Below are 19,104 nucleotides of genomic sequence, written 5' to 3' on the forward strand. Positions count from 1 at the left end.
TGAAAACACAGACCCAATTGTTCATCCGATGATTGACTCTGTTAGAATTCGTTCTCCTTATACGGATAATTTTCTGTGCCCCGACGATGATGTCTTGCAGGGCGAGAATTATACATCTAGCAATTGCTCCTCAACATTCCCTTCGTTTTTTGAATTGAGTTCCAATATTTGCCCTCAACGGACCATAGAAAAGGATACCTTGTTTTCTGCTGCTGCTCATGTAGAAAATCCTATTACTGCTGCCTCGGCGAACGCTTCATCACATCGAGCTACACCGGGCAAAGCAACCTTCAGAAAGTTTCCCAAGAATGTAAGAACATCTAATATTGGAACTGATTCAAACGTTGAGGGTACATTTCAACAGTTTAAAACGCGTGAATCAACTAACGCGTATGATACCGCTGCTTCGTCATCAATTCTGAAAGATACAATACAGTGTCAGGCTTCTATTCCAAGCTTGTTACAAAGTGCTCATGTACCTGAAGAAACTACATTTTCTACAAACGACTCCGAAGATAGAAAACTGTTGAGTGCAGTCCAAGGCTCGTTAGGGGTAAGTTCCTCGGGAAATTGTTACATCCATCAGGCGGTGATTGACTTGGCGGCTTCTGGTGACTCGGCTGCTTCTGATTTCGTGGTAGCTTCTAGTGACTTGACGTGTCGTGGTGACTTTGAGGCTCGTGGTGATTTTGAGGCTCGTGGTGACTTTGAGGCTCGTGGTGATTTTGAGGCTCGTGGTGACTTTGAGGCTCGTGGTGACTTGGCGGTTCCTGGTGACTTGGCAGATTCTGCCGAATTGGCAGCTTCTTGTGACTTGGTAATTTCTGATGATTGTGCAGCTGGTGACTTGTCTGCTGCCGGCGACTTGTCCGCTGCTGGTGACTTGTCTGCTGCCGGCGACTTGTCTGCTGCCGGCGACTTGTCTGCTGCTGGCGACTTGTCTGCTGCTGGCGCCTTGTCTGCTGCTGGTGACTTGTCTGCTGCTGGTGACTTGTCTGCTGCTGGTGACTTGTCTGCTGCCGGCGACTTGTCTGCTGCTGGTGACTTGTCTGCTGCCGGCGACTTATCTGCTGCTGGCGACTTGTCTGCTGCTGGCGCCTTGTCTGCTGCTGGTGACTTGTCTGCTGCTGGCGACTTGTCTACTGCTGGCGACTTGTCTGCTGCTGGCGACTTGTCTGCTGCTGGTGACTTGTCTGCTGCCGGTGACTTGTCTGCTGCCGGTGACTTGTCTGCTGCCGGTGATTTGTCTGCTGCCGTTGACTTGTCTGCTTCTGGCGAATTTACTGCTGCCAGCCTACTGGCTGCTACCGATGACTTGACTGCTGCAAGTGAATCGACTACTGTCGAATCGGCTAATGCGTTTAAACTAGATGATTTCGGTGAGTCGGCTGCTGCCGGCGATTTTGCTGCCTCTGTTGAGTTGGCTACTTATACCGAATGGGCTGCTCGCAGTGAATTGGCTGTTGCTGATGAATTAGCTCCGTCCGGTGCCCTGGCTTATGTGGATGACTTGACCCTTGGTGTCTTGGCCACCGGTGACTTGGCCCTTGCCGGTAGTTTGGCCCATGCCGGTGACTTGGCCCCTGCCGGTGATTTGGCCCATGCCGGTGACTTGGCTCCTGCCGGTGATTTGGCCCATGCCGGTGACTTGGCCCCTGCCGGTGATTTGGCCCTTGCCGGTGTCGTAACTGCTACCGAAGAATCTGCTCCTATCAGTATTTTGGCTGCTGCTGGTGATCTTTCTACTGCCGACACCTCGGCTCCCGTCGGTAAATTTGCATCTACGGGAGACTTTGTCGCAGCCGGTGATTTTGCCGCTGCCGGCGATTTTGCCGCTGCCGGCGATTTTGCCGCCGCCGGCGACTTTGCCGCTGCCGGCGACTCTGCCGCTGCCGGCAATTTTGCCGCCGCCGGCGAACTTTCGGCTGTCGGTGAATTGTCTGCTGTCAGTGACTGGGCTGCTGCTAGTAAATTGGCTGCGTTCAGAGATATGGTTGTTGCTGGTGACTTAGTGGCTGCCGGAGAATCAGTTGCTCGCACTGAAGTTGCCGCTGTAGGCGAATTGGTTGCTACCAGGGAACTGACTGCTGCCCATGAATTGGCTGCTGCTGGCGAATTTGCTGCTGGCGGCCGCGAATTGGCTGCTGCCAGTGAAATGGCTGCTGTCGAATTGGCTCATGCCGAATTGGCTGATGCGTGTAAATTATCTGATGATGGTGACTTATCTGCTGCCGGCCAATTTGTTGCTGTCGGTGACTTTGCTGTTGACGTTGACCACGCTTCTGGCGGCGACTCGGCTGCTGCAGGTGAATTGGCTGCTTTCAGTGACCGGGCAGCTGCGAATGAATTGATTGCGGCCAGGAAATTGTATGTTACCGGTGACTTGGCTGCTGGCAGCAAATTGGCTGCTAGTAGCGAAGTAGCTTCTGCCAGTATAATGGTTGCTGCGGGTGAACTGAGTGTTTACGGTAAATTGACTGCTTCCAGTGAATTTGCCGCTTCCGGTGAATTTGCTGCTGCCGATGAATTAGCTGCTGTCGGTGAATTAGCTGCCCGAAAGGAATTGGCTGCTGCAGGTGAATTTATTGCTGCCTGTGAATTAGCTTCCGTTGAATTGACTGCTGCCGAAGACTTGGATGGTGGCAGTGGCTTGTTTGCTGCCGATTTGGCTTACGTGGGTAAATTAGCTGATGCCGGTGACTTGGCTGCTATCGGTGACTCTGCTGCTGCCGGTGATTTGTCTGTCCGCAGTGAATTTGCATCTGTCAGTGATTTGGCTGCTGCCAGTGAATTTCCAGCAATCAGTGGCTTGGCTGCTGTCCATGACTCTGCTATTGCCGGCGATTTGGCTGCTGTCTGTGAATTGGCTGCTGCCGGCGAATTTGCTGCTGCTCGCAAATTGGCTGCTGCCGTCGAATTGGCTCCTGCCGATTTGGCTAATTCTTGCAAATTAGCTGAAGATGGTAACTTATCTGCTGCCGGCAATTTGACTGCTGCCGGAAAATTTGTTGCTGTCCATGACTTTGCTTCTGCCGGTGGCTTCGTTTATGCCGGCGACTTAAGCGACTTAGCTACTGCCGGTGAGTCAGCCTGTGAATTGGCTGCTACCGGTGAATTGGGTACTGCCTTTGATGTGGCTGCTACCGGTAAATTGGTTGCTGCCAGCAAACTGGGATCTGTCGGTGACATGGCTGCTGCCAGTGAAGTTGCTGCGGCCAGAGATTTAACTATTGCTAGTGACTTGTTGGCTGCCATGGAATCGGCTGCTGCATGTGAATTGGTTGATACAAGTGAATTGTCCGCTAAAAGCGCATTATTAGCTGCCAATAAATTAATTGGTGACTTGGCTGCTGCAGATAATAGAAATTCTGTTACTGAATATGGTGCCACTGACATAGCTTCTGCCGATGGCTCGATTGCCTCAAATAACTCGGCCGCTTCCGGTAACTTTGATGCTGCCGGTGACTTTGCTTCTGCCTTCGACTTTGCTGCTGTCAGTGATTTGACTGCTGCCATTGATTTATCTGTCCACAGTAAATTGGCTACTGCTAGTGAATTTGCTGCGGCCAGTGATTTGTATGACCGCAGTAAATTGGCTGCAATCGGTGACTTGACAGCTGCCGACGATTTGGCTGCTGCCAGGAAACTGGTCGTTAGCGGTGTCAGTGAATTGACGCCTGGCACTGAAGTGACTTCTGCCGTTGAATTGGTTGCTGCCAGTGAACTGACTGCTTCGGTTGAATTAGCTGCTGCCGATGACTCGGCTGCTGCTAGTGAATTGGCTCCTGCTAATGACTTGGCTGCTGCTAATGACTTGGCTGCTGCTAATGACTGGGCTGCTACCGGCGACTTGGCTGCTGCCGGCGATTTGGCTGCTGCCGGCAATTTGGCTGCTGCCGGTAATTTGGCTGCTGCCGGCGATTTGGCTGCTGCCGGCAATTTGGCTGCTGTCGGCAATTTGGCTGCTGCCGGCAATTTGGCTGCTGCCGGCAATTTGGCTGCTGCCGGCAATTTGGCTGCTGCCGGCAATTTGGCTGCTGCCGGCAATCGGTGACTTGGCTGCTGTCGGTGACTTGGCTGCTGTCGGTGACTTGGCTGCTGTCGGTGACTTTGTTGCTTGCAATGACTTGGGGGCTTTCGATAACATGGCTGCGGCTGTTGACTTGTCCGCTGCCGTTGAATTGACTGCTGTCGGGGAATTGGATGCTGCCAACGAATGTGCTGCTGCTAGTAAATTCATTGCATCCTTTGATTTGTCTACTACCGAGAGCTCGGGTCTTGCCGAGGACTTGATTGCTGCCGGGAACGTTGCTGCAACCGATGGCGTTTCTACCTTAGCCTCTGAATTAGTTAGTGTCCCCTATTCTCCTGCTGACGATCTTGTTTCATTCAATACTTTTCATCCAACTTGTGCCTGTGAAACAGGTTCTTACTCTGAAGCCTTTATTGTCTTTAGAACACAATCTGAATCGTCTCCACCTGAATCGCATGAGGATCTTAATTGTTTTGTTTCTTTCGAATCCTCTATTACACCGAAATCATTTCATGCCCCCGATTCATCTACTTCTCATGAATTACATATTGGCCTGAAATCGCTAATTTCCTTCGATTCGTCGACTAACCAAGATTCAACTGCCAACAAAGAATCACATGCTGCCTTTGAATCATCTACTGGCTGCGGATCATCTAACGCCCTTGAAACATCTGAATTCCTTAAATCATCTACAGCCCTTGAATCACTTTCTGCCCTTGAAATAATAGAGGCCTTAGAGTCAACCATTCCGCTTGCATCATCCACTGCCCTTGAATCATCTGCTGCACTTGAATCTTCGACTGCTCTTGAATCATCCGCTGAAGTTGAATCATCCACTGCCCTTGAATCTTCCACTGCCCTTGAATCATCCACTGCCCTTGAATCATCCACTGACCTTGAATCATCCACTGCCCTTGAATCATCCACTGCACCTGAATCATCCACTGCCCTTGAATCATCCACTGCACTTGAATCATCCACTGCCTCTGAATCATCCACTGTCCTTGAATCATCCACTGCCCTTGAATCATTCACTGCACTTGAATCAGCCACTGGACTTGAATCATCCACTGCCTTTGAATCAACCAATGCCCGTAAATCATGCACTCCAGTTGAATCATCCCCGGCCCTTGAATCATCTACTGCCTTTGAACCATCTGCTGCACTTGAATCATCTACTGCCCTTGAATCATTCACTGCCCTCAAATCCTCTGCACTTGAATCAACCACTGACCTTGATTCATTTTCGTTTGGTTCGCTCATCGCTTCGAAGTCGTGTGGTAACTCTATTCAGTCCTCTGTAGGTGATCTTTCTGCTGCCGTGACTTCTTCAGATGTCATTGGTTTTTCAGCAGTCCTTGCTTCTTCAGGAGTCATTGGTTCCTCAGGAATCGGTTACTCAGGAATCGTTGGTTCCTCAGGAATCGTTGGTTCTTCAGGAGTCGTTGGTTCCTCAGAAATGGTTGGTTTCTTAGAAATCGTTGGTTCCTCAGTAGTCGTTGGTTCCTCAGGAATTGTTGGTTCCTCAGGAATCGTTGGCTCTTCAGGAGTCGTTGGTTCCTCCGTAATTGCTGGTTCCTCGGGAGTCGTCGGTTCCTTAGAAGTTGTTGATTCCTCAGTAGTCGTTGATTCCTCAGGAATCGTTGGTTCTTCAGGAGTCGTTGGTTCCTCAGTAGTCGTTGGTTCCTTAGGAGTCGTTGGTTCCTCAGGAGTCGTTGGTTCCTCGGGAGTCGTTGGTTCCTCAGATGTCATTGATTCCTCAGATGTCATTGATTCCTCAACTGCCGATGGTTCATTAGCTCCAGTTGGTTTCCCATCTAACGATAAATTTCTTGTTGATGCTTTACTGGTCGTAAATAATTTGCTGCCTTCGGCTGAAGACAAAATGGTAGATATTTTTGAGGGCGATGATGCTAAAAGTGTCACTCCAATTTTCAACAATTCTGTTGACAGAATGTGCAACAGTGAGAAAACTAGTAAGAACTATGCAAAATTTACCAAAAACGCAAAACTTGGGAATTTGAGAACAAAACAGAGTTTTGTTGTAGTACCGAAGTTGGAAGCCCCGCACCAAAACCGATTTAGTGATGAAGAAAACCTTGCTAGAAAGGAACTGGGAAATGATCTCACTGAGACTCTAGATTCCCCCATTCCAAGTGAAGCTACCTGCCAGCCAGCCAATAATGCTGGATGTCCAGTAAGCTTTGCTGTAAAATGTGAGGATAAGTGCGCAAACCTTTGCTCGAATTCGAATGTCATGACGTCCAGTTGCCATAAATTGCTAGACGATGTGTCGCCTGAGTATTCTGAAGTTGAATGTATTGCAGTCATAGATCAGGAAATGAGGCCCCTCTCGATTGCAACGTCATCTCAGCAGGAGGTATCTTATGAGATTCCAACAATCTCTGTCGTGAGAAAAAACGATATTCGAAAATCCACTGCTTCAGTTCGAAAATCCACCTCGATGAGCTTTATCAACGTTGCCAAGGACAATTCCGTAACCCCAACTTTGGTCAGTATTGAGATCAAGAAAGGAAAAGCTTGTGATGATTTCGCTTCGTTCACTACTCCTCGTAGTAGTGTCTCTGAAGTGCGTCTTCGAGAGAGTCCTTCGTTTTGTGAACATTTTGAGTCCTTAAGCACAGAAGCTTACGATTTTAACAATTCGAACTTGATGCTTGAAAAGCGATGTTCCAAGTCCACTTCTCGAAATTCACTTACGGCTCCTTGCCACATTGTTTATGAACAGAGTTCAGAAATCCAGGATGCGTTATTTCCTCAGTTTGAGGAGAAGCCAAACAAGTTTATACCAATTGCAACGCATGCGCATGATACCAATATGAGTGAAATAGATTGGCCTAATTCTAGAACCCAATATGCGTCAACTTGTCCGAGTTTTGTAAGTAGTGCAATTGGTTCAGAATTTGATGGAACATCAGCATTGGCAACAACAACCTTACTAGACTCAACGATGCCAGATAAGTATATCGAGGATCTTTCAGAAAGTCACCTTCTTGAAACTGTAGTTAATGAAGAACTGGAAACAAATGATCATCCAAAACGTGCAGTGAACTGGAAATGTAGTGAGAAATCGATGCAAACCATATTTACGGGAGAGATCGTTTCATCAGCCATAGATATTCTTCAGCCCACAAACAATCTATTCTCAGAAATAGTGAGTGCCAGTGAAATTCCAGACACAGTTGTGGAACTTGGTAATCAGTGCAATCCAGACGAGATATTGAATACGCAGCCTTCAATTTGTGAAATTGAAGCCATTCAGCATGAATCAAATCCGTTATGTATGGAAATGAAGAGCGACAGTCTGGAGCAGTCAAATCGAAACCGTGCACTCGTGCGGAAAGAATTTGAATTGACCTCACTAATTGATAAAACGGGCAATTCGCTCTCTGATTCTGCAATTAATCAACCTTTAGTTTGTGTTCAATCGCCTAACTGTTCTAGGAATAACAATGGCGTTTTAAATTTGGCTACCGTAAACATGTTGGCGTCTACAAAACTATCGTCAAGCAAAGGCGATTCTAAATGCACGGACATAGAGGAAAAACATGTTCAACCTATCACACCATTAATACAAGATTACATGAATGAGAAACAAAAGAGTGCTGACGGCTTGAATTTGCTCTCAAGTCATCCGTTTACTGATGAAACTGAGACATTCCATTTATCATTGAAAGATATTCGTGCGATCTCTACATCTTTAGTTCAGACTGTTTTCAAAGCCGTTCTTCCTTGGTTTTTTGGCAGTTCAGAAGAAACAAATCTAGAACAAGTTGTGAACGAAGGTAAATTGGATGATGTTGAATGTGGATCACAAATCATCTATAATTCTGAAATTGATAGTGAACAATCTGATAGTTCACGAGCGGAAAATCTCGATACATCATTTGAAGATTTGGAATACTTTGATTGTGATACCGGAATTTCATACGAAACGCAAACGACTGCACAAGAAAATGAAATTAGTGACTGTAGTGGAGTACGTGAAAATGCTCTTCTATCTTCTGTTGTCAATGTTAAATGGCTGGGCAGATTTCCATCCTCGACTACGGATGTCGCTTCCAGTACTGAATCTACTGTGGTTAATAACGAGCCAGCAATTCCGATTTCTACTGCGATAGATGCGTTTACCGGTGTAGAGAAAGCCACTCCAATTGATCAGGTCGCTCAGTTTTCATCTGAAGACCGAAATAATCTCTCTTTGCCCGACACGGTCGAGACTCGTTATACAGAAGATGTTATCAAATCTATGGAGGCTCAAAATTTGTCTGTAGCTGAATTAAGTCCCCTTTGTGAGGAATTGTCCCCTCGTCGCGAAAATTTTTCAAAACATCCGAAACTATTCGACTGTGAGAATATCGAGCTTTGTTCGCCGGATACCATGTTTCTTGATTTCAAGAAGGTGAAAGAAGAATCATCTAATGCACAGAAAGAAATGGCCCAGTCTAATTCTCCTACTTACCTTTCTCAGTCCTTTGCTTCCCAAAGCCTTGTTGGAAATTCGTGGGTTATTTTAAATTCAAGTGAACCAATTGAAAGTAGATCATGTAACCAGCCCGATGTTCCTACTCGCGGCTTTTTTCCCAATAAGATAAATAAAACTCAGGCAGAAAGTTTAAATATTGAAAGCCCTCCTGACAAACAAGATTTTGAAGTGTATGTTACCGAAGCTCTTTCTTTTGATGTCGACGACGCGAGAATTTGCCACACGTGCAATCATAGTTGCCGCTCCAAGTACGCAGAGAAGAAGACTTGTGATGAAAAGGTGGATCCTTTTCTTCACGCTGTTGATACGAGAAAGACGAAGAGTGAACTTAAAACCACTGAAGCTAGTATGAGATCAGAAGATCAACTAGGAGAAGCATCTAGTGAACCTAAAACATCAGGTCTGGTCCACGAAGGAGCTTTTAAACATGTCGGGACTGAATCGTCGTCAATGCAAGTCGCATTTCCATCTGAATATAGTAAGGAATCCGACAGAGCCGCCCAACAGGCTGGTTTTGGTATTTACAATGCTGAAGACACCGCTGTTACTGGATTATGGAAATCGCTGAACATTGAGCAAAATTTTATGCTAGAACCGATGTTCATGCCAAATGACGCGTCATGCGCTTATATAAAATCCACCTCTGAAATTAGCAAGGAAATGCAGTCAGCTGATGTAACATCACCCCCCGGAATTATGCGTGATGTGTGCATGCTCGAAAAGATTAAGTTTATTTCGTCGGGACAGAGGAGTGGATCCCCAAGTTCGCCGAAAACGGAAGAAAGTGTGCCGATCTTAACTGAAGTGAATGAAGTTCAGCCAACTTATGAGGTAGAAAATTCTTATAGAGCGACTCAATTAGTCAAGTCATCTTCTCTATTAGGTAAAGTTTCTGAGACTCTCAAGACTTCAGAGGGTGAAAATAATGTTTCGTCACAGTTTTTCAGATTGAATCGAATGGCGTCAAATTTTCCAAAAAATTTAAGCGACTCGCGAAGTGCTGAAATAACAACTAATTTTGACACATTTTCAAGCATACCTTTAGTAGAAACTGAAAATAGTTCAAATATCGCCATGAAACCATTAGATTCGGAAACTATTACAGACGAACTGCAATGGGCTCAACAGTGCTGTGCCCTCGACCCTCTCACTAATCCAAGCTTTGATATTGCTAAAGTAACCGAAATTCGTGAGAATTTTTGTAGTAATTTTGGTGACGCAAATTTGACTAAGGAAACGTCACGTTTCCATTCAAGAGTGTCGAAAGAAGTAATTGCGAGTGAAGAAATTCAGTTTCAAGAATCTTCGAACATGGAAAACGAAGGCGATTTTTCAAGACAAGTAGAGGCACCTACTGAAAATTGTCTGCCACAGCAGCCGAAACTCAATTCTACCCAACACCTGTTGCAAACAACTTCCTGTACGGAACGAGAAATTGATAAAGATTTTGTTTCCACACCAACGCTCTTTGAAGGAAAAACAACTGAGCAACGTTTTGAAATTCAGTCCCATAAGGATGGAACTGAAGTTGTGCAAAATTTGCGTCCCCTCATAGAGCATCAATTTTTTAAGAACGAAAATGGACGCATGAATTGTGACGCGAGTACAGGAAGATCTTGCTATGCACCAAATACATTGGCTTCGTCTTCAGAATTTTGTAGTCCGGCATCGGAGACATCCAATCTGAAAACTGGTGTTATTGAGACTGTGCTTTCAATCTCTGAAACAGTAGGTGAAAGTCTTCCTCCCGTTCCATGCAGTGATGAGTACTTAAGATCCATGTCATTTGATGATGATGACTGGCCACTGCCACCGGATCTGATCTCGGATTTCTCTGCCATGTCAGTTGACGAGGACGCCTGGCCGCGTCTTCCTTCGCGAGAAGAACTACGAAAATCTGAGATGTCAGAAATCGGTTCACTATCGAATAAAGACGAAGATCAAAATGTCGAAAGTCTTTTCACGAACTTTTCTTCAGAAAGTTTTGATTTTGTAGATAATCAGCAAGAAACTGTTTTTAAAGCTCGAAATGGAACGGGGTCTGCAATTTGCAATTTTAAAGTTGTGTGTAACGATCCGTCTGTAGTGCCATCTGCAGACGAATCAAGTAAGGTTTCAATAACTGAAAACGATCGAATTGGAGAGGCTGAACAGAATTTTACTCCTATTTCTGAAATCGCCATGAACTCGGAGGTATCGTCGTTCCTGAATGAAACCAAGTTTAAGAATTATCGGCCTCCCTCAAGCATGCATACCAATAATGAGGAAAGAGGAATTAATGTTGCACTAAGCTATTTTGGTACAGCCGATTGTGAAAGTACTCTAATAAATCGTGGAAGTATTGTTTTCGATGATGAGGCGTTCCATGAAAACAGTTGCCTTAGAACCTCGTTGCCGGATGAGGACAAATACTCGAGTTCTTCCAAAACTACTGAAATCAGTTCCGTCTTTGGCAAAGAAATTAGTACCGGCCAAAATTTGGAGGAGAGCGATGCTTTATTAGAAATTTCCCCTTTTGAGTGGCTTGAACAGGAGGTTTTGTCTGATTTCGTGAATTCGTCTTCTGGATATGTTGACGTGCTGAGTACGGAGAAAATTACTTGTCTTACAAGATGCCATGGAATGGATAATAAATGCAATGAAAATGACGAAATAATTACTGCACGCTCTGATACCTCAAATCAATCTGGTTCTACTTGTAATCCATTGAGAAACGACGAAGCAACGAAAGGAGAACTGGAATTGGTTGCCACAGCGGTTTCGCAGCCATCACATTCATTTGCGAAAAATTTCCGAGAAGCAAGTGAAGATCTTCAGTCAATTTCTATCAGTCCAGAGAAAACTTTCCAAACCATTCCATACAATGGAAGTTCTTTTAGAAATGACGATTCAAAATTTGCCCTATTGAAAAACGAAATGCCCGACTCATTTTCACAAATCGCAATGCCTGAAATTCTTATACCAACTTCTTTGGAATCGCCTCTGCGACGCTCTCCGGATTGTGAATTATTCGTCAACGCCGAAGCGCAAAAAGATCAAATGGCAGATGATGCAGTAAATTCGGGAAAAACGAGTTATATTCAAGAAACGGCGTTGTCTCGTCTAAACAAAAGCATCAAACCGTTGGCAATTTTAGTCGGAAGTGCGGATATTAAGACCTTATTAGGCTGCAGCGACTCGCTCGAATCGAGTGACACCTTCAAAATCCAAGCCTCGTCTTCACGTTGTATTGACTCCGAGTTTCAGCCCTCCCGAACAGTTCTACCGTTAAGCTATATTAACGATGGCCCAAACGTGGAAACATTTCATGAGACCCATAGTGAAGGAGAAGTAGAAAATGTGATTAATGCTTGCACAGAAACCACACAAGAGTTAATTTTGGAAACGTGTGAATCACGCATGCCAAAAAATAGCAACTGCGACTCCGTAATCGCTTCCAATAATTCCTCATCCGTAAAAGGATTTAACGAAATCCAGAGTGAATGCACAGTTCAAAACTTATCCGTGCCATTTACAGAAACTGCATCTGATTTAATTTTAGAGACATTTGAACGTAAACCGACCAATCTTTCTTTTAAAATTGGTATTGATTCTAGCGGTATTGGTCCAGCCGAAGATCATGACGGTTTTTCGGGTGCAAATTCAAAACGATATTCCTTTCATCGATCGTCATCGTTTGAGACTTCTTGCCCGACGATGTTATTCCAAAATCAACAACTTGTGAGTTCTGACAGCTCAGCGACGGACTCAATTTTTACTACAATTCTTCCAAGATATTGTCAGAAAAACGCAAACTCAACTGGTAGCGCATCTTCTGAGCTAATAGTTTCACGAAAAACGGTTAAAAGCGAATATTCTGAACTTCCGAAAAATTGTGAAATAATTACTGACGAACAAGATGAACTAGAATCTCCTATGGCCGACGTTAGCTTAGCTTTTGACCTGAGGCCCAAACAGCTGGCGCCGAGCGAATGTATTTTCATTGGGCCTGAACTCAAGCAAGAAGTTTCTTGTCAAGAACGTACCTCGTTGATCGCTTCACGGATAAGTGTCTCTCCCAAGGATTCACTTGTCGCATCAACTGACACTTTTGTTCCTGTAGACGGATTTTCATCTCAAGAAAACTTTAATTTTCACCCACTCACAGAGTCGACCAAATATGATACAGAATCATACGTAGCTCCATCTATTCATTCACTAGAATTAGAATGCAGCTCAAAAGTGGGAGACCAAGTTGAAGTCAAAGTTGCGAGTGACTCTAATTCTCTAGGTATTTCTGGTTCTCCACATTCTTTGAAGGACGACTCATTGTCTACTCAGCTGGTTTCGCACAAGGAAAGGAAATGTTGGCCACCTGAAGAAAATTTTGAGGAATATGTGGAAATGCTGCCAGACTATCTTGATGAAAAAAAGTTGAATGTTTGTTCGGTGAAGAATTTGGATTTTGCTGCACATTTGAGGGTCTCCGGAAATGATTTCAAAGTGATATCATTAGAAGATGCCTTCAAAGAAATTGATGTTGAAGTAAGAAGCAAGGATGAAAGAGTCCTTACCGCTACTGAAATTTCTGACTTGGACACTATTGCTCACGTAAAAAGTCTCCAAGATTTTTATTCAGGTTCTTTTTCAACATTGGATAGTAACGATTTCGACGCAAGTCACAAAAGATTCTCTTCAACTCTTCAGGGCTTCAATATTAGTACTGAAGTTCCTTGCTGTGGTTCTCTAGAGCAAAATGTTGCAAAACAATTTATGACGACAGAAGATTTATCTCTGGATGACTCGAAACGGGAAATTTTAAGACCAGAAACTGTTCTTACAACGTCTAGTGCTGACGAAATGAAAAACATGCAAAACTCTGATGGCAGAATCGTAGGTTCGTCTTCAAAATTGTTACAATTGAAGGAAGTCGCTGCAGAAAATTTCGCAGAAGGATCTACATTTGTTCACGAGGAAGGAAATGACACAATCTCGCCGAAAAATCCGTTGCAGCGAAAAGAAACAGTGGTACGTGATCCTAGTTTAAATTTCCCCACGACGAACAAAGAATATTTATACCGTGATCAAAGTTGTTCTTTTTCCTCAACAAATTCTTCAGAAGAAAAATATTATAATACTGAGTTCAGAGATTCCCCAATCATGTTCCTGGAAACAAAAATCTCTGAAGCGTTATCACCGGAAGATAAGGTAGACGAAATAGCTTCACGTTATGATTCCCAAAATCACAGCATTTATGACAAATCCGGCTCATCCGATGTGTACGAAGCAGGAAAAGCTTTGAACCCTTTACGTCATGTCGATTCGTTTTCATCTGCAGCTTGTGACGGTCAACAGATCGGTACCACAGAACGACCCGCATCTAGCGACCCACTGGAATTGTACCGTGGTCAAGACGTGACTTTAGGTGATGTCGAAACGGAATTCACAGATGGTGCTAAGGTTAAGAACAAACCTGAGGTGCTAGCTTCCAGAACAAATTTGAATGATGGTTTTCAATCAGATATCGAGGATAAACTTCATGTTTCGACTCTTCTTGATCATGTGAAAATTTCGGCTTTAACAAAAGAACTACTTTCTGAGGTATGTCCTAATACCTCGAGCATCACTAGCACAATGAATGCATCTCCAGGTTTACGATTAATAGTGACTGATAATCAGCCTAAAGAACCTGCGACAACCGAAGTTTTTGGAAGTCTCGTATTACCCGAAACTGATAAAAAATTATTCTCATATATGACGCAAAACGAGGACCTTGATGGGGACATTTTGTCTAGAACGATTTCATCATTACCGTGCGCGTCGATCAACCCAGACCAAGAATCATCCCAACAACCACCATTGCAAAGCTTTGATCGAAACTGGGAGATGGATGAATGCATGCCACCTCATTCAAGTAGCGTAACAACTGTTCTGTTCGAAGAGAAGAAATTACCGCAAAAATTTTCAAGTGAATCTTTGTCCGTTCATGAATTTGACCAAACCAATTTTCAGTCAGAGCTATGTGAGGGATTCAATCCACTTCAATACGGAGGGCATACTGCGGCAAAGTCAAAAGAAACGACACCCATTTACGAAGAGAAAATAAGTTTGCCGTCACAAATTTTACAAAGAAACATAAATGGAGACGAAAACATTGCTACAGAGCTCTTGTGTGAGGAAGTAGAGCGTTCAAATTCCTCGCATAAAATTTTCCCTGAAAAAGTTTCACCCGCTAGCATAAGTTCAGTTGAACCACTAACCCGTGAGGCTCGCGATGAAACTAGTGTTAGTGATGGAAATTTTCTCGTGAATCCAATTGTAATTATGGGACAAGTTAATATGAATATTGATGACATATCAAATGCTTTAACTTCTGCCGATTCACCCCTGCCTGCAAAATTTATCGAAAAAAGTATCTCAGCCACGCAGCCTTCGGGTGTATCCACCAGCGAAGGATCAAAACTCTCGGAAAAACCTGGACTGATGCCACAAAACGCAAACCAAGTCACTGAAATAACTTCAGCCTCAGCTTTCACACTGCCGTCTTTTACAGATATGAATGTCGACGTAATTTCAATGGTGGCCGAAAATGAAGTAGTGGTAAGTGCGAAAGAAAGTCTTGAATCAGAAGGAATATGCTCGCAAAAGAACGCCTTACTACCCGAAAAAGATCTTCCAAGCCTCGGCAGAACGCGAAGTGCAAATACAGGGCTGCTTCGTGAGAAAGTTAGTCTAGAAGGTAGAAATGATGGTGAAAGAGCGATCCCACAATCTTCTGTGGAAAATTCCTGCGACACAAATTTTTCTAATAATTCAAGCACGCTAGAAACTGTTTTAACGTTAAAAACTTCATGTGCGACACCAGATACATGTAGAGACTATTTTGATTTGGAAAATACCGATCTCCCCTTAGAATCAAACTCAAACTTTTTGGGAGTGTCGCAAGCAACCAAGGACGTTAATCCTCTCCAAGCCAAGGAAACTTCTTTTGATTCTGATCTCATGTCAGAAGATCTTCCAGTGGAACGGAAAGATGCAACTATTTTGGCAATGCCTACCCTACAACGGGGAAATTATGTGCTTTTAGAGGACGAGCAATACTCGTCCTCTAAGGGCTTTACTTCATTAAATAAAAACTTACTTATTTCAGTTTTAAGCGGGAAAGACAGAAAAATTACTCGCACTTCAACAGAAACCGGTGTATCAGAGGAAGGTTCCCGTATTATTGGCAGAAACTGTGATTTCCCTGAAAATGATTCGCTTGTGAACTTATCGAGAAATACTTGTATAAATGAGTCGAATTCCGATTCACACCAAGAATGCCAAGCAATACCGAAAGAAAACATCTGTGTAGGGAAAGTTGATGTGCATCTTGACGGAGAATTAATCTATGAAAAAGTGAATTTTGCAATGAATATGGATGCATTACAGTCACATGGCCCTTCAATGGACCATCTTCCTAATTTATCTGATGTGGTGTTAACGAATGACCAATCAAATTATATAGGAACTTTTAATGGTATAGCAACAGCTATTACTGAATTTAAATCGGTGCCAAGAACGGAAGACGAGTTATTTCGTGCGTCGGAACACCTTGAAATGGAACTGTCCTCAACACAGTTTGCAACAGATTTGAGAAATTCCTCATTCCGAGCTGACGATTTTGATAATAATTTATCCGTCGGTACAGCGATTGGAGCGCCCCACCTTTCTGATTCCACTTTTTCATTCGGTGAAAATAATCCTGGGACTGCAGTTATGGACGAAATACTGGAAAATGCAATCACAAACCCTGATTCGCATTGCTTGAGCGTTTCAAGTGCTACATATACTGATCCCTCTGAACTTTTTCTTCAGGGCGCACTTGAAGAAGAGTCCGAGTCTCGCTTTCTCGAGCCATCCATGAAAGCCGATGTCTCATTGATCACTATAAAAGATACTAATTCTTCAAGTTTAGAAGAAGTTAGTTCAGAATATCAGAGTACATTTCAAGACATGCACAGGACTGTCGAGAGAGTATCGAGCTTCTCTTTAAATCCCTCACCATTTCCTTTTTATGGGGAAGGATCAAGCCCTGAAGCATTCATCGATCCTACACTTGTTACATCGTCTAGCTCAGTCGACAGCATCAACCGTACAAATTATCTTGACCCGAAGCTAAGTTGCGGAACGTTGCTGGAACAACGTGGCACGCGTGATGGAGATGCACAAAGTCCTAACAATTCGCCTAAAAGAAAATCAATCCACGAGCCAGATTTACACTCTGAAAATCGTGCCATTGATTCTGAGAATATTGACGTATTACAAAGTGCCCTTCCTAATATTTCTATTGCAGCTGACACTGCAACAACCTTTGAAGAGATTTCGGAAAAAAATAAATTCAGGTCAAAGTACGAGCCGGCGACCGGGAAAGCGATTACCGATAGAAATTTTCTCTCTACTGATTTTGTCGCCTCTAACCGCGATATTTTAGACATTTCCGATAAACAATCGCCTTCGCTACGAGCGACTTCACTCCGGTCTACTGAGAATCCAACTTTCAATTTGACCGTCGCAGCAACTTCTAAGAAATGTGATGAGATCACAAACCTACATAAAAGCCTAGATGACAAATCGGTGGATTGTGCAGAAGGCACCACGGAAGGAACTGCCGGCTCATTTCTTCAAACCTATACAGGGGCCATGAAAACCTCTCGCGTAAATTCTCACGAATCTGAAATGACTGCAGGAGAAAGGTCGCATCAAATTAACACACATTCTAAACAACCCGATTTAAATACATCTAAGATTAATGAAATTGAGTTCATCAGTGAAGAAAACACAGCTTGTGAAATGTCCTCTGTAACTGCTGTTTCAAGTGATATGTTGACTGAAGAAATAACTGACCGTAATTTATTTTCTCTTGTCTCTTCAGGAACAGAGGCATCTGGAATCACCGTAGCGGGTAACACATGTCGTCAAGGTAATTGTTCCGAAGTTTCGCTGGTTGCCCCAGTTATAGAAGATACTCATATAAGCCGCACCTCTATAACATGTGGAAATAATGACCGTACTGGCAATTTAAAAACGTTTACTGCACTAGTAGATCTTGCATCCATTACCGAAGACAGTGCAAATTCTAATAGCAATATTTGTTGTCGCGATATTTTATCGGGAAATGACGATCTAGTTCCAAAATTGAATGAGCCGGCTTTCAGTGACCCTTCTTCAATACAAATTCTAAAACCACCAACAGTTAATGCAGAAAATTATCAGATGACTAACTTTGATTTGTCTAGTGCGGTGGCAGTGCATTTAGAAGATAATCTCTTGATGCCCTTAGATACGTTTGAGCCAGACGATTCCAAGTCCCAGGTAAAGGGAAAACCCGTATCATTCGTAGAGGAACTTCGATCAAAGTTGAACTCGAAATCGTGTAGTAATGATAACCGTTCTTGTACGACAGGAATTCCCTTTATGTCTGGGATGTCTCCTATTTCAAAGGAAAACGAGCTAAGAGTTGACGATCTACCTATTGTTATTGACGAGCGTTTGCTTCCAATAGTCAACAGACGTGACAGTGACGTTGCCGATGATTGTTTAGACTCGTTTGAAAACCTAACATTTGCTGATTTGCGTGCAGCTATTTCGAATAAATTGGACGTTTCCGCCAAGTTGAACAAAGAGAAAGCAGTCGTATCCGGTGCTGAAACGGTTTTACCTTGTCAACCTTTAGAAAAGATGTCTGTGAAGGTAACAGAAAAGAAATACGAATGCAGCTCACCGCAAAACTCTATGGATTTTCGATCAATTAAGCTTCACGCTCCCAAATTTGCAAAAGAGGTATCTTTAGAAAAAGAATTTGAAGTGAATGAGGTTTTGAAAGATGCTAAATATTCGCTCAGAAAGTCGAATATGATGAAAGTTGTAGAATCTGTTTCTGACGAAGCGTGTACTTTCCAGAGAGATGCTCAAAGTTATGCTGAATCTATCGCAGAATTTGAACGAAAAATTGCAGAGAAGCACTTGGAACGACGGGATCCTGGAATTGTTAACTTTCTTTCCAACGTAAAACTCAGAAAAGCTCAAATTCTCTCCTCCCCTTGCACAACTGAAGAGTGCGAAGCGTTGGAAATACAATTCAGAGAAACGAAAGTGGGGCAAACTCCTGGCGTAGCGCACATTATTCCCTTAATCAGAACCGAACTAGTAGACAAGACTCATCACATCGGAGCAGATCTGGGCATAGAAGTGCACAGAGATGAATTAGACGAAACAAAAAATTTGGGAGAAGCGTTTTTTCCCGTTACAACGAATGTTGATAATCATTCTGATATTCGTTCTGAAGAGGCAGCATCAGATTTTCTAGTACCAAGTGTTTCTTCACCTTTGGTCATTAATTCGGAACGAAATGACTTTTTCAAGCAAAAAAATGGTGACAATGATAATATCTGTTTGGAAGAAACAGTTTCTTGTGATTTGCGCGCTGGAGCATTATACAATGATCATCGTGAATTGAACACAAGTCGTGAAGTTATGTGTGAGGATGAAGAATCGCTTTCTTTGAAGGAAATTCCTGAATTTTATCTTACCGACTGTATTCAAG

The 19,104-nt window shown here is 43.5% G+C and overlaps 1 protein-coding gene across 1 annotated transcript; it reads right to left on the reverse strand.

Moving 5' to 3' along the window:
• Positions 1–582: 582 nt before the first annotated feature.
• LOC125178018 (sialidase-like) lies at positions 583–5,803 on the reverse strand. The gene is made up of 4 exons (XM_047880872.1): positions 5,433–5,803; positions 3,844–4,311; positions 1,516–1,976; positions 583–1,322 (listed from the first exon to the last, which is right to left on the reverse strand). Exons 1-4 carry the CDS (start codon positions 5,801–5,803, stop codon positions 583–585), a joined length of 2,040 nt encoding a protein of 679 aa, XP_047736828.1.
• Positions 5,804–19,104: the final 13,301 nt, after the last annotated feature.

The sequence above is a fragment of the Hyalella azteca genome, unplaced genomic scaffold, assembly GCF_000764305.2.
Source record: "Hyalella azteca isolate HAZT.00-mixed unplaced genomic scaffold, Hazt_2.0.2 contig6498, whole genome shotgun sequence".
In the NCBI taxonomy this organism is placed as follows: domain Eukaryota; kingdom Metazoa; phylum Arthropoda; class Malacostraca; order Amphipoda; family Hyalellidae; genus Hyalella; species Hyalella azteca.